Source organism: Ornithorhynchus anatinus, chromosome 10 (genome assembly GCF_004115215.2).
Source record: "Ornithorhynchus anatinus isolate Pmale09 chromosome 10, mOrnAna1.pri.v4, whole genome shotgun sequence".
NCBI lineage: Eukaryota > Metazoa > Chordata > Mammalia > Monotremata > Ornithorhynchidae > Ornithorhynchus > Ornithorhynchus anatinus.
Genome location: NC_041737.1, coordinates 45,137,635 through 45,153,288, shown reverse-complemented (window position 1 = coordinate 45,153,288; position 15,654 = coordinate 45,137,635). Strand labels below are relative to the sequence as shown.

At 41.2% G+C, this 15,654-nt stretch overlaps 1 protein-coding gene across 3 annotated transcripts in view; it reads left to right on the top strand.

Annotated features, from left to right (window-relative positions):
- Positions 1-13,129, top strand: part of GRM8 (glutamate metabotropic receptor 8) — a 458,029-nt gene extending 444,900 nt beyond the window's left edge. For 2 of the 3 annotated variants that reach the window (XM_029072711.1, XM_029072712.2), the window contains exons 10-11: positions 5,931-6,177; positions 12,768-13,129. In XM_029072711.1, coding sequence (XP_028928544.1) covers positions 5,931-6,177; positions 12,768-12,817 — 297 coding nt within the window. In that variant the 3' untranslated portion in view covers positions 12,818-13,129. Of the gene's footprint in view, positions 1-5,930; positions 6,233-12,767 lie in introns of all 3 variants that reach the window. The other variant, XM_029072713.1, reaches the window with a different exon arrangement.
- Positions 13,130-15,654: the final 2,525 nt, after the last annotated feature.

Below are 15,654 nucleotides of genomic sequence, written 5' to 3'. Positions count from 1 at the left end.
CCCTAGCACAACTTAGAGAGAGACATAGAAAGGGAAGGAGATGAGTACAGAGAGAGGAACAAGACGTAGGGAAGAATGGAAAGGAAAGGCAGAGAAGTGCAAATAATCTACATGAGGATCAGGTATTTCTTCTGTTATAACAACAATTAGAATAAGGGAAATTCATTTAATAGATTTGAAGCCTTTTCATATCTAGTCCTACAGTATCATACAAATACCATTCTGTTTTGGTGTTTGCAAACAGTGCCTTTCTTGTTCAGAGAAAAGACTCAAGATGGCTGCCACAACCTTAAATAACTTTTAAAACACCACTCAAGTGGATAGTGGTGTGTGGATTAAATTTCCCATGACATTCTCATGATTTTCCAAAATTAAGGTAAAGTAAGTTTGGCGAAGAATGATATGAATTTTGTTGAACCGATACGCTTTCCAAATAGAATTTTACTAATCCCTGAGCAGTTTGGAAATGCTGGCGTGACAACAATGTAAATAAGAGCATGGAAAAGAGGTGGCATACTTATAAATGTATTGTAATGCAAATAATGTGCCATTGTGGAAAAATATGATAAGCTTTGTAAAGTGAGTCTTATTTTACCCATGGAAATATATTGTTAAGTACACAAGGCATACAAAATTGGTAATAAAAATACTGCCACACATTCATCATGAGATTGTATACACAATGGTGAAAAATTCTTGGTTTGCATTTTTCATGTTTTTGTCATTTAATTGGGGTCAATAGCTACTTAGGGGAAAAACCTTTCCTAGGAGTTAAGTTTTTGTGTTTAAGAGTGATACATCACAGAAGCGCTTTGGTCTCGGGAAAAAAACACAGATTTCAGAATCAAGAGACCTTGGTTCTAGTTGCTACTCTGCCACTGGTCTGCTATGTAACTTTCAGCAAATTACTTAACCTTTTTGTGACTCAGTTTATTAATAGAGATAATACCTACCTCTCCCTGCATAAGAGAAGCTGTGAAGATAAAGTGAGGTTATTGATTTAAGCATGTTTTAGACAAGTGCAGAGACTATGTGGGCAGGAACTGTTATATTGTACTCTCCCAAGAACTTAGTTCAGTATTCTGCATGCAGTAAGCACTCAATAAATATGATTGATTGATAGATTATACAAATTTGTCATCATCTTCAGCAATGCAATCATTATTATTCATTCATTCAATTATATTTTTTGAGCTCTTACTGTATGGAAAGCACTATACTAAGCATTTGGGAGAGTACAATAAAACAATATATGGACACATTCCCTGCCCACGATATTGTTATTATCGCTAGTGCCTTTAATTTGAAACACAGTAAACAATATATTAGGTTAGGTAACAGTCAGACTAGACTCAATGGGGGGAAAATTATTTCTATCAAACTATTAGATCTGGATCAGGCACATGAGAGTTCCAAACTTCAGCATCATGCAAAGACTGGAAAGATGTGGTTGGAGGCAGTGAATAAGATTTGGGAGAAAAGAAGAAAAGTATTTGCTGTGATGGAGAAGTTACGAATAGTGAATAGATTAATTTAGATTTTCTCATGTTGGATTTGAGATGGTGGTGCTGCACTATCAAAGTAAAAAATCTGAAATGTGACAGAAAGTGTGAGGTCTATGAGAGAGAATGTTTAGGTCCTACTTCAGTACTATGTGATTACCCACATGATGGTGATAATGATGATTGTCAAGAATTAGGGAAATGGAGTTTCCTTAGGGGCTTCTGATGAGTCATGTGAGGGTTAATCTCTATAAAGAAGTGTTGAGTCACCTTTCCCACCATCTCTTGGTACTATGCACAAAGTAGTTGAAGAAATGTTAGGAACCCAACATTTGAACACATTGTTCTCTTGGACCTCTGAACCATCTTGCAAATTTGAATGTCTCATCAGCTCAATTCTGGAACTTCCTATCATCATAATCGATGGTATTTCTTGAATGCTTACTGTGTGCAGATCACTGCACTAAGTGCTTGAGGGAGTACAATACAACGGAATTGTATTCTTGATTCTATTTATTGCCATTGTTCTTGTTTGTCTGTCTGTCTCCCCCAGTTAGACTGTAAGCCAGTCAAAGAGCAGGGACTGTCTCTATCTGTTACCGATTTGTACATTCCAAGTGCTTAGTACAGTGCTCTGCACATAGTATGCGCTCAATAAATACAATTGAATGAATGGAACTGGCAGATGTGTTCCCTGCCCACAACAAGCTTACAAACTAGAAGGGGAGAAAGACTACATAAATAAATAATTTCAAGATCTTGTAATTAACATTCTGGTTTCGGGTTTGGTCTCTCTGACTAATTCATATTACTGATCCTTTGGAATCTGAGGAGTTGATCCTGTAGCCTCTTCACCTAATGATGAACGGGTGCCATTGTAAGTGCATTCAAATTTTAGAGAAGCAGCGTGGCTCAGTGGAAAGAGCACGGGCTTTGGAGTCAGGGCTCATGAGTTCGAATCCCAGCTCTGCCACTTGTCGGCTGTGTGACTGTGGGCAAGTCAGTTAACTTCTCTGTGCCTCAGTTCCCTCATCTGTAAAATGGGGATTAAGACTGTGAGCCCCACGTGGGACAACCTGATTCCCCTATGTCTACCCCAGCGCTTAGAACAGTGCTCGGCACATAGTAAGCACTTAACAAATACCAACATCTCCATAAATAGCCTACAGAGATGGATGACCATGGGGTTTTAAGAAGAAAAGATAAAAGGAGAAGAAAGAGAATGCAAGACAATGCTTATAGAGGGAAAGAGAAAGAGGAAAAAACAATCAAAGGGACACTATAGGAGGAACTGAGAAGTAGCATGCTTCATACATTTTAAATATATCTCAAATGAAAATTAATATTTCTTATTTTGATTAACATTTATTCTTTTTAATCAAACACATTTAAATAGAATCATCAAAAAAGAATTACCACATTACAATTTCAGATATTGTGCCTTCTAACTTCCTCATTTCTAATTTTTTCTGTCAGCTATTAGTAAGGGAAATGGGGACTGTATTACTAGTAAAAATACTGAGATAACAGGAAAGTCTATAAACTGTAATTATGCATCTAATTTCTCACCTGTCTGAACTCTCTAGGAAAACACATGTTCCTATCTTGTCTGCCCTTTGCATGGCAAATGTTTTTCACAGAAATTTAGATTGCAAATTATTGGCCTAAGCTGAAATCTTTTCCTCTGAACAACTTTTTGGCTACTGTAAGTAACTAAGGATTTGTCTCCACTTACAACCATCTAGAATTCTTTTGAGAATCATTAGTTTCCTGCTTGTGACTAGACAATTAGTTTGCTGCAAATTCACAGATTTTAATTATGCCTGCTGCCCCTTTTTTCCCCTTATGTTCCTCCTACCCCACTGCAGCGCCCAGTGTGAGGAGGGTGGGGACCCAGAGAAGCCATCATAGAGAGTTGACATGAGGGAGTTTTGATAGCTTTGCCAATATCCTTTTATGCCACTCCGTTTTTCTGGAATTCACAGCCCATATAGGCTATTCATGAGGCATAGGGTGCTGGAAGAGATTGGTTTACTCTGGCTGGGGAGGGCAAATTGGCCTGATGAACCAAGCAAAATTTCATCTTCTCTATCTAAAACCCACCCCTTTGAAGACCACTTTCCATTGGACAGGTAGCCTAGAATCAGAATATTTCAGTATGGGCATTTGATTAGCTTGAGTTGGCCATTTTTTATGTGATTACTGTTTTCTCACATTGGCCTCCCACCTTTCTCAAGCAGAACAAAGGTTGGAGGATTGTTGGTCAGAACACCATGGTTGAGAATCTGCGTGGCTTAGTGAGAAGCAGCATGGCTTAGTGGATAGAACATGGGCCTGGGAGCCAGAAGATCTGGGTTCTAATTATGACTCTGCCACTTGCCTGCTGTATGACCTTGGGAAAGTCACTTAACTTCTCTGCACTCAGTTACCTCATCTGTAAAATGGGGATTATTGTTGGGAGCCCCATGTGGTACATGGACTATGTCCAACGTGATTAGCTTGTATCTACCCTAGTGGTTAGTTCATAGTAAGTGCATAACAAATACCATTAAAAAGCACTAAAGAAAGCCTTAGGAAACTTTGTGTATTCAAGATGCCCTGTCCTGGAACATTAATGATTTTGTGTTTGGGGGAGAAATAATAATAATGTTGGTATTTCTTTTCCGTCTCTTTCTACCAGTTGAGTTCAATGTGAAAATTCTTACCAGTGATGACATTTTAATGTTTTTAAGCTGATATTTCTGTGAGAGCTGTATTTAGGTGGGTCATATATGTCAAGGAATTTATATCCTGGAGGTGGTTCAGAACATAGTGAAGTTTTAACGTGCTGCTGTTTAAACACACATGTCCTTGTTTATTTTTTCTTAAATTATATGCTGGTTTTCTGAGAGCATGGACCATGTATTCAGTATTGAAACTGGCATGACAGAATTTCAATAACATGCCTTAAGGTTAGTGATGTTATACTAGTAATAGCATAGCAGAGCAATTATATGAGACAACAATAATAACAAAAAACCTCCATACATCTTCTTGAGGGCAAATTCAAAATTCTTAGTAAGGTCAAATATGAATGAATATTCATTCAATATTCATTTTAATGGTATTTGTTGAATGCTTATTATGTGCCACCATGGAGCAGCCCTAGGTCCAGTTCCAGGGCACAGACATGACAATCTCCTCTTCCCTCTGAGGGGTCCCACACAGCACTCACAGCCTAAGTGGAAGGGAGAACAGCTATTTAATGCCTATATTAAATATGAGGACACTGAGGAATAGATCATTTAAGTGACTTGTCTAAGGTCACACAACAGGCATGTGATGGAGTTGGGATAAGAACCCAAATCTCCTGACTCCCAGCTCTGGGCTCTTTCCACTAAATCTCACTGCTTCTTATTAGATTATAAGCTACTTGAAGACAAAGAATGTATGATTTGCTTCAGTGTTCTGGTCTTAAGCATATTAGTACAGTGTCCTGCACTCAGGGCAAGGAATGCATGATTTGCTTCAGTGTTATGCTCCTAAGCATATAATTCAGTGCCCTATACTCAGTACATACTCAGTAATTACTGTCTTGAAAGGCTACTGAGTGGATATTTGGGAAAATGAGTGGACTAGGTAAACCAAGGGTCCCAGAAAAGTTTGGACAGGTAATTCTTTCCAGAAGTTTATTCAGAGGGTAACACTGAAGCTTGACTTTCAAACCTAGTGGTTATATTTGGCTTTAGATCAAACTCTCTGCTGGAGACCAACAACTCTGTGTTTATTTGAAGGTATTAGAGATCTAGTTTACATTGTTTGCCCCTTGAGGCACTACTTTAGAGTGCTGTTTACAAAGACTAGGACATATTGACATATTTGTGATGTACTGTGGAACATTATGATTAGAATTCAGTGGTGATGTAGAAATGCTCAGCCCAACACTATTCAAGCCACTGTGTGGGAGATTTGCTTTTAATGGTGTGCATGACTCCTTCCAAGACAGAAGGTTTCTTGCATGATGCAGTCAATCACATTGCCAGGTGAATGGGTGTAGGTTGTTGTGAGTTCCCAGCGTAATGTTTCAGAAGTTTGCTGTGTTCTAATGGCTGACACAGGTTGGTTCATAGTATTTCTATTCCAGTTTGTGTATTTATGGAATGAAATTCAGTGAGCAAAACTTGAATATTTTTACTGGTTTGGGCTTTTAGAAGCATTTCTGCTTTTCCCATTCACCCCTTCAGAAATAAAATGAAGTGAAATTTGGCTGTTATTCGGGACAATTCAAGTAAAATTCCCTGCTAATGCATGTGCCATGAAGTAGCAAAGGGATTTCACTTCCATCTTTAGTTTATGATTTCTTCCAAAAGCAAACATGCTATTTGGCTTTGTGTCTTCAAATCAGCCTTGTCAACACTGATTTTTCTGTTGTTGTTTTTCTCCCCTCAGATGTACATCCAGACAACTACACTGACTGTGTCTATGAGTTTAAGTGCTTCTGTGTCTCTGGGCATGCTCTACATGCCCAAAGTTTATATTATAATTTTTCACCCAGAGCAAAACGTTCAAAAGCGAAAAAGGAGCTTCAAGGCTGTTGTGACTGCTGCCACGATGCAGAGCAAACTGATCCAGAAAGGAAATGACAGGCCGAATGGCGAGGTCAAAAGCGAACTCTGTGAGAGTCTTGAAACCAACAGTAAGTCCTCTGTAGACCTGCCGATGGTCAAGAGTGGCAGCCCTACCTAGTAGATGTACGTTCACGATAGCCTCATTTTTTTCCAATGAATTGTACTGTTCATGTTGATCGTGCTGTGTGGGGTACCAGGAATGTGCCAGGATTTCTATGCTGCTGCTGGCTTAATCAATGTGGCTTCCCATGAGGGATTCAAGTGACCTCATGGGCAGTGGGTTTTCTAAAGACACTGGGTATTTTCTCTCTCTCCTTTTCTCTCTCTCTCTGACTCTCCTCTCCCTCTTCTCATTCCAAACAACCATGAGTTTCCCACACCTTCCTGCCTTGTGAGACATGAAGGACTAAGGAATGTTCTGACGACTCCTGAAATTAGAGCGGGTTGCCAGAAACCCTCAAGGGGTTTCTCTTCTCTTGTCAGATTTTATTGGTTCTGGAAGATACTGGCTTCTCTCAGTCCTGATCACTATCACTCCTACTAACACAGTACTGTGTCTAAGGCTCCAATTTCCTTTTCTATGGATCTTGGATGATACACTCTCAGTAAAAAAATCAAGTCACATGTTCAGGAACATTGCTGGATTGTTGTCCACATGCCATTTTCTTGAAGTGCTGCATATTTCAAAATGAGTGTGAGCAAGGAGGAAGGAATTTCTGAAACAAAGAAAATTAATTTTTCCTTCCAAACTTTTTGGGGACAGTAACAATGGGTGAAAAATTTACAGGAATAAGCTGATGCCAACTGTGCACAGTCATCACTATTAAAGTCAACGGGAGTTGAATATTGGTGGCTTCAGGCAGAAACTTGTCTCATATTTTAAATTTGAAAAACATCAGTGTGGGAAGTTTTTAAAGGCATTTGTGGGAATTCAGTAAACCACATCAGGCAGGTTATTTTCCTTTGAATCCTGGCACATCTCTAGATGACTCACTAGAGTCAGTCATTGTATCTTCCTTCCAGCATCATTTCATAAGACCTCATAAACTTGGATTTACAGGTGAAAATCCACCACCTTTGAGTTAAGCCAGGGACACCCTCTCAAATTTTCCCTTGAGTTGCCTTGGAAACTACCTCAAATAACCCATTGGCTTTCTAGGAATAAAGCCTGCAGCAAGGTGGAAAATTTCCATTATCATTAGAGTCTAATTCCCCATAATGGAAATGAGTCTGTGGCTTGAATCATTCTCAGTTATTTTTTGATGTTACTTAAGTGAAATTGCCCTACCTGAATTTCATCGGGATTGTCTACAAACGAAGGGTTGTGGTTGAATCCAGGGTGGGTTTAAGATGCTGGAGGAGTTGTTAAAAGATGTGTAATAAAAGATGCATTATTCTGAGAGGTCACCAGGGTGTCAAGGAACATGTCAGTTGTCTTCTACTAGGAGATTCCAAAGAATAACCTGGCTTGTTTTTATTTAAAATTGGTGGTACAGAAGGGTACTATTGAGTTAAACTGAGTATTATAACCTTGTGGATGTAGCATGCACTTGTTACACCGTACTGGTTACATTTTGCACCTGGAAATCCTTTCAAGCCATCTCTAGACTCCCAGAGTGTTCCCATTTGCTTTTTCCAAAATAATATATGTGTTATGGATGCAAAACTAGATTCCCTTAAATTCATTTCCACGGGCAAAGGCATTGAAGTTACTCCTCTATAGATTTTCATTCATTCATTCATTCAATAGTATTTATTGAGTGCTTACTATGTGCAGAGCACTGTACTAAGCGCTTGGGATGAACAGGTCGGCAACAGATAGAGACAGTCCCTGCTGTTTGACGGGCTTACAGTCTAATCGGGGGAGATGGACAGACAAGAACAATGGCAATAAATAGAGTCGAGGGGAAGAACATCTCGTAAAAACAATGGCAACTAAATAGAATCAAGGCAATGTACAATTCATTAACAAAATAAATAGGGTAATGGAAATATATACAGTTGAGCGGACAAGTACAGTGCTGTGGGGAGGGGAAGGGAGAGGTGGAGGAGCAGAGGGAAAGGGGGAAAAGAGGGTTTAGCTGCGGAGAGGTGAAGGGGGGGTGGTAGAGGGAATAGAGGGAGAAGGGAGCTCAGTCTGGGAAGACCTCTTGGAGAAGGTGAGTTTTAAGTAGGGTTTTGAAGAGGGGAAGAGAATCAGTTTGGCGGAGGTGAGGAGGGAGGGCGTTCCAGGACTGCGGGGGGACATGGCCCAGGGGTCGATGGCGGGATAGGCGAGACCGAGGGACAGTGAGGAGGTGGGCGGCAGAGGAGCGGAGCGTGTGGGGTGGGTGGTAGAAAGAGAGAAGGGAGGAGAGGTAGGAAGGGGCAAGGTGATGTAGAGACTTGAAGCCTAGAGTGAGGAGTTTTTGTTTGGAGCGGAGGTTGATAGGCAACCACTGCAGTTGTTTAAGAAGGGAAGTGACATGTCCAGATCGTTTCTGCAGGAAGATGAGCCGGGCAGCGGAGTGAAGAACAGACTGGAGCGGGGCAAGAGAGGAGGAAGGGAGGTCAGAGAGAAGGCTGACACAGTAGTCTAGCCGGGATATAACGAGAGCCTGTAGCAGTAAGGTAGCCATTTGGGTGGAGAGGAAAGGGCAGATCTTGGTGATATTGTATAGGTGAAACCTGCAGGTCTTGGTAACGGATAGGATGTGTGGGGTGAACGAGAGAGACGAGTTCAAGGATGACACCGAGATTGCGGGCCTGAGAGACAGGAAGGATGGTCATGCCATCTACGGTGATAGAGAAGTCTGGGAGAGGACCGGGTTTGGGAGGGAAGATGAGGAGCTCAGTCTTGCTCATGTTGAGTTTTAGGTGGCGGGCCGACATCCAGGTGGAGACATCCTGGAGGCAGGAGGAGATGCGAGCCTTAAGGGAGGGGGAGAGGACGGGGCGGAGATGTAGATCTGCGTGTCATCTGCGTAGAGATGGTAGTCAAAGCCATAAGACCGAATGAGTTCACCGAGGGAGTGAGTGTAAATGGAGAACAGAAGAGGGCCGAGAACTGACCCTTGAGGAACTCCAACAGTTAAAGGATGGGAGGGGGGAGAGGCTCCAGCGAAGGAGACCGAGAATGACCGGCCAGAGAGGTAAGAGGAGAACCAGGAGAGGACGGAGTCCGTGAAGCCAAGGTGAGATAAGGTATGGAGGAGGAGGGGATGGTCGACAGTGTCAAAGGCACAAATCTTGAAGAGTCAACCTCTAGTCCTCATCCAGTTTGTCAGTTGTTCACACGTTCCTTTTCTCATTCACTTCCAACTGCTGCTGGTTCTTGCAAATTACCTCTTCACTGGCTGGGTCTTGAAGTCTGAGTAAGGAAAGGGAAAACTTTGGGGACTCAGCTGCGGTACAAGTAGCAACCCCTGGAAAGATTGTGCAGGGAGGGAAGTTGACTTTAATGGTGGCTACAACCATTTTTATGAATATCCCATGGGGCTGGGAGGGAGGCATTGATCAAACTCCTTTTCCCTGGCAAACTGAGAAAGGGCAGTGTCGAGAGTCTTCCTTTTTCAATCTACAAGGTGACCTTGAGTGCCCAAGTCCAAGGCTTCAACTCCTTTCTGAACATTCTGGCAGCTCTGAGCAATGTTTCCAGAGTGAGAGGCAGGAAAGGAGTTGACTGTCAGGGTTAAGTGCTGCCTGTGCAGAATACTGCAGTCATTGGGAGAGGCTTCGGGTGACTTGAGGGAGGATGAAGGGAAATGGAACCAAGTATGTACCTGATTTCTTTTTAACAGCATCAAATTAGCAAGCGCTGGGGCCACTGCTTCTTAAACTATGTTGATGCATAATTCAGGAAAACAGCTGCTGCTGGAAGATTTGCCTTCACCAGGACATGAACACAGTTGTGGCCTACACAAGGAAATGGAGAATTGCCATTATCAAAAACTCAACGAAACATTCGAATAGCTGGCTCCCCACATTAAAATGTCCCTGGTGGTTCACTGTTAGAGTCCATCTTTTTACTTGTTCTATGTGGTTGCTCAGGTCAAGATTCAGATCATTAGGAACAATCCTTCTGCAAAAACAAGCCCTTAGAAGTGAAATGACTTGGCTAAAATACAGGGATTTAGAATTTGCAAACCTAACTTTTATCTCTTAGAGTTGAATCATTTTCTTTTGTCTCACCGATGATAGTCTTGTTATCCATGAAGCCCCAGTAGAATCTGCTCTCTTCTATGGGGTTTCAATCTCAAGAATACCAAGACAATGTCTTCATTGCAATCATTTTTTTTAGTGAAAGATATCATCACACATTTACAGAATATTACAGCGAACAGATTTTCTTGAGTTTGAAGTAGGGAAGGGGATGGGACAACAATGGGTTGAACATGGTGGAAGAAAAGGAGGGAAGGAGGTCAAGGAAGGAATCAAAGAGCAGGAGAGAAAGAGAGCAACAGAGAGAGCTAGAAAGAGGGGTGATACAAAGACCCACATGCACAATGCATAGAAGCGCACACCTAAGTTTACGTTGGAGTGACTATTCATTCATTCATTCATTCAATAGTATTTAGTGAGCGCTTACTATGTGCAGAGCACTGTACTAAACGCTTGGGATGAACAAGTCGGCAACAGATAGAGACAGTCCCTGCCGTTTGACGGGCTTACAGTCTAATCGGAGGAGACGGACAGACGAGAACAATGGCAATATACAGAGTCAAGGGGAAGAACATCTCGTAAAAACAATGGCAACTAAATAGAATCAAGGCGATGTACAATTCATTAACAAAATAAATAGGGTAACGAAAATATATACAGTTGAGCGGACGAGTACAGTGCTGTGGGAATGGGAAGGGAGAGGTGGAGGAGCAGAGGGAAAAGGGGAAAATGAGGGTTTAGCTGCGGAGAGGTAAAGGGGGGATGGCAGAGGGAGTAGAGGGAGAAGAGGGGCTCAGTCTGGGAACGCCTCTTGGAGGAGGTGAGTTTTAAGTAGGGTTTTGAAGAGGGAAAGAGAATCAGTTTGGCGGAGGTGAGGAGGGAGGGCGTTCCAGGACCGTGGGAGGACGTGACCCAGGGGTCGACGGCGGGATAGGCGAGACTGAGGGACGGTGAGGAGGTGGGTGGCAGAGGAGCGGAGCGTGCGGGGTGGGCGGTAGAAAGAGAGAAGGGAGGAGAGGTAGGAAGGGGCAAGGTGATGTAGAGCCTTGAAGCCTAGAGTGAGGAGTTTTTGTTTGGAGCGGAGGTTGATAGGCAACTACTGGAGTTGTTTAAGAAGGGGAGTGACATGCCCAGATCGTTTCTGCAGGAAGATGAGCTGGGCAGCGGAGTGAAGAATAGACTGGAGAGGGGCAAGAGAGGAGGAAGGGAGGTCAGAGAGAAAGCCATGGCACTTGCAGATTTACAAGATACTGAACCCCAGGTGACACTTCTGGTGTTTTGCTGGGCAAGCATCGTAATCTATTAGCATCACTTGCACCATTTTGCAAAAGTCTGTCCAGGTCCACCTGAATCTAGAATGGTTATCTGGACTGTCCTTTGGTGCCACCCTTCCCTGCCTATGAAAAGATTGTCCATGGTTACCCAGGAGCACAAACTTTTTTTATTGTATTTGTTTAGCACTTAATATATGTCTGGCACTGTACTAAGCGCTGAGGTAGATATAAACTGTGTTGGACACAGTCCATGTCCTACATGGGGACTCACAGCCCTAATCCCCCTTTTACAGATGAGGTAACTGAGGCACAGAGCAGCTAAGTGACTTGCCCATGGTCACACAGCAGACAAGTGGCAGAGCAAGAATTAGAATCTAGGTCCTAAACTAATTCATCAGTTTTTCCAAGATTAGGTTTTACATCTCCAGCTTTGTTGAGTGCTCTCAATCATAAATTGTGATTCCATTTTCAGTTGGTCTGTGGAGGTGGCTTTCATAACAGATGTCTTCACTTGCTGCTTTTGCTTCAGATTATGTATTCTGAAATCCCAGAGAAACCAGAGAAAGCTTATTTGTGTCTTAATAGGTAGCTTGGTTTTCCTGTATCCTTACAAAGCAGAAGAAAATGCAGTAATTTATATTACCTGGAAATCTAACTAGAAATATAGCCTTGACATGGCTCAATTTACCATTCATCTCTACGTTGGGATTGTAGGGCAATGTACCTTTATAGTCTATGGACTTCTGTGGAAGTGATTACACATCTTATTTTTCCTTCTGAGGCTGCAGTCTTTTCCATTTGCCTCCAGTTGCAACTCTTAAGAAAGCACCATAATTAACTATTTTCAAGCAGTCTTTCCCTTTCATCTCCTCTTGTAAATGTAGAGCAAAATTTTTCTCCTGTGTCTAGATTGCTAGATAAGGGAGGAGAGTTGTTCAGATATCGAGGAAAGTAAGGAAACATTTTCATAGGCAAGTCATTAGTAATTTAATTTCAATTTCATAAGTTTAACAATTTCTGCATTTTACAAAAACTATTAAACCATCATATTAAGCCCCAACATTAAATAAAATGAAGGGCTCCTATGGAAGATTGTACAGGCAGCTTGAGCTTTAGAGAGGAAAAATTGGAGATATTAGATGGACTACTATATCTAACCATTGGGATGGATGTCAAGGAGGGTAGCTGTCACAAGTTTTCCTATGATGTTGTGGCTAAATAAATCTTATCCTTTTGTCTTTCAGCATCCTCTACCAAGACAACTTACGTCAGCTACAACAATCAGTCAAACTGAAAAGACAAATGAAATGAGTCTGAAGAGCTGGGGTATGTGCTCTTAACACCCAATAGAACAACATCAAAAATCATTCTTGGAGAGCTTGATAGACTACAATCAAATGAATAGTCAGTCTCGCAATGAACAAAGATTATCCATGAGCCAAAAGTATCAGTAATGGGGAGGGAGGAGGTCCATCTCTAAAATATGACATACAAGTTTCAAGCTTAAAAATTGCTTATTCATGAGAAGTAAAAAAAAAAATCACAAAAGGAAAACCTAATGTTAGCTTGTGAAAAAAAAATGCTGTTGAAATAAAACCATGTCTGATGTTATTCTTGTAAGTACTTTTTTGTGATTGTGAGAATTTCCATTCCTGTCCCACATTGTTCAACTTGTATAAGACAATGAGTTTATTTCTTGTAATGGCTGACTGGATTGAAGCCTTGGGTTGTGCTAATAATAAATGCATTGGTTGACGCATGCACATTTTTATACAAATAATTTATTTCTAATAATAAAGGAATGTTTTGCAAATGTTGAGACTTGTTTCGTTGCAGTTTTAAAGACAGGGAGAAGCGTAATCTTCACAACTGGCAGTGTTTCCACTGTTGTTCAGCTCTTGATGTGTAAAGGAAAGAGTCACTCATCCAGGAATGCATTGGCGTGTCTGTGTGTTTGTGTGTGAGAGTTTATTTTGTTACTGCAGCAGAAGGAGTTATTTGTATAAAAAATTGTGACTATTTCAAGATTTCTGTGGTAGTTTTTCATAGGAAATGAATTTTTTTTTAATGCAGGTTCAAGGAATGGCTTGAGATAAAATGCTACTGGTATTGTGGTCAGCAAATGATGCCTCAGAAATTGTACTTTTGAGAATTATGATCTGATAATGATGAAATTCTAAACTTTACTGAAGTTTCAATAAAATGCCCCATTCTTTACCATAATGCATAACTAGTCCCCATCCGGAATATTTCTTTGTGGGTAGTGTTAATCTAATCATGTTAGATTTTTGTGTTTTTCCAAATCTCATGTATGTAAGTTTTGTCTCACAGAATCAGTGGTTCAACCCAAATGGTACTCTTTCCAAGGAAGTCAAACATCGTGAGCAGCAGCCTGGCCAGGGAAGTATGCATGGTTCCCCAAGATGTTTCCAGTGATCTTCCATGGTCACAGGCACAGGAAGTTTAATGTAATGACAAAGAAGCAGCAAAATGAAATCCATATTCTCATAATTCTAAAGCTTACTACCCTGAATGTTAGAATCCCCATACCCTACTCCATCATGGCTGATCTTGGGACTGATCAAATAACACTTAACAAAAACCCATACCACTAACTACTAAGCTGCTCAGACAAGCAACCAATTACCCTTCACTATTCTTTCCAATCTTTCCCAAACAATCAATAGTATTTATTTAGCACTGACTGTGTAACCAGGACGGTACTAAGTGCTTGGGAGACTTCAATACAATGGAGTTGAAAGACCTGATCTTTTTCATGTCTCTCCATTTTGCCTTCCTTTTCCTCTTGCCAGGTGCTCTGAATTTGCACTGATTAAACAAATTTACCCTGCATGCTCAAGACACTCACATGGAAGAGACCAAGCTGCCAGATCAAATGCCACTGGAAGCCAGTGAAGTAATGACCCATACCTGGTACAATCTCCAGCAGCCAAGAATTATTGTATTTATCCCCTCAGCACCAATGAAACAAATCCCAATTTCCACAATATTTCAAATTTCTAATTTTCCAAATGAAAACATTCATTGGCTCATAGAACAACTGTACCATTAGCAGGAGACAAAACATAGGACCGATGTAAAGATTTGTCATGCTAATCAACCATCCCAGACTAGATGAAAGCAGACTAAGGGGGGTGGGAAGGGGGGTTTCACTCTGGTTCCATTTCCATCTTGTGCTTTTCTATTCCATGCAGCATCAAACATTCATCAAGTCAATAGGTTTCCACAATCGTTTTGTTAGTAAATGTTTTCTCTGCTGAATTAGCTAGGATGGCTCATTGCTTTTCTTGGGGATATAAAGAGCCATCTTTGCCACATGCTTTCAGCCTGGATATTGTTACTGATGCTGAATGACTTTAGTTAACACAGGAAGGCTGAGGCTATTCACAACTCAAGCCCCTTCAAGACCCAGCAGCATTTCCTAGGTTCCTTAACATCCAGAAAAATGCCTGCCAAAGGTGCTTAATGTGTACAGGTCTTGGATGAGTCTCAGTTGGGAGCAGGCATGGAGATTTTCAATACATTAAAATCGATTAATAATAATAGTGGTATTTTTAAGCACTTACTATGTGCCAGGTACTGTACTAAGTGCTGGGAGGGGAACAAGCAAATTGGATTGGATACGGTCCCTGTCCTACTTGGGGCTTACAGTCTTAACCCCATTTTACAGATGAGGTAACTGACGCACAGAGAAGTGAAGTGACTTTCCCAAGCTCATTTCTAGACTGTAAGCTCATTGTGGGGAGGGAATGTGTCTGCTTATTGTTCAATTGTATTCTCCCAAGCGCTTAGTACAGTGTTCTGCTCACTCATTAAATACAATTGAATAAATGAATGAACAAAGTCACACAGCAGATAAGCGGCAGAGCCAGAATTAGAACCCACATCCTTCTGATTTCCAGGCCTGTGGTCTATCTGTTTTACAGATTTTCAGCTACCTAAGTTACCAAATAGTGCCTCTTTGTATACCCAGCAGCCCAAAGATACCTACAAGTGATTTTCCAGTTTGGCCACAGTAAAAGAAGAAAATAAAACCACTTGGACAAATTTATTGCATTGCAGTTCACCCCAGGTGGGCTGTTGATACACCTCTGTTTTAAAATAAAATGT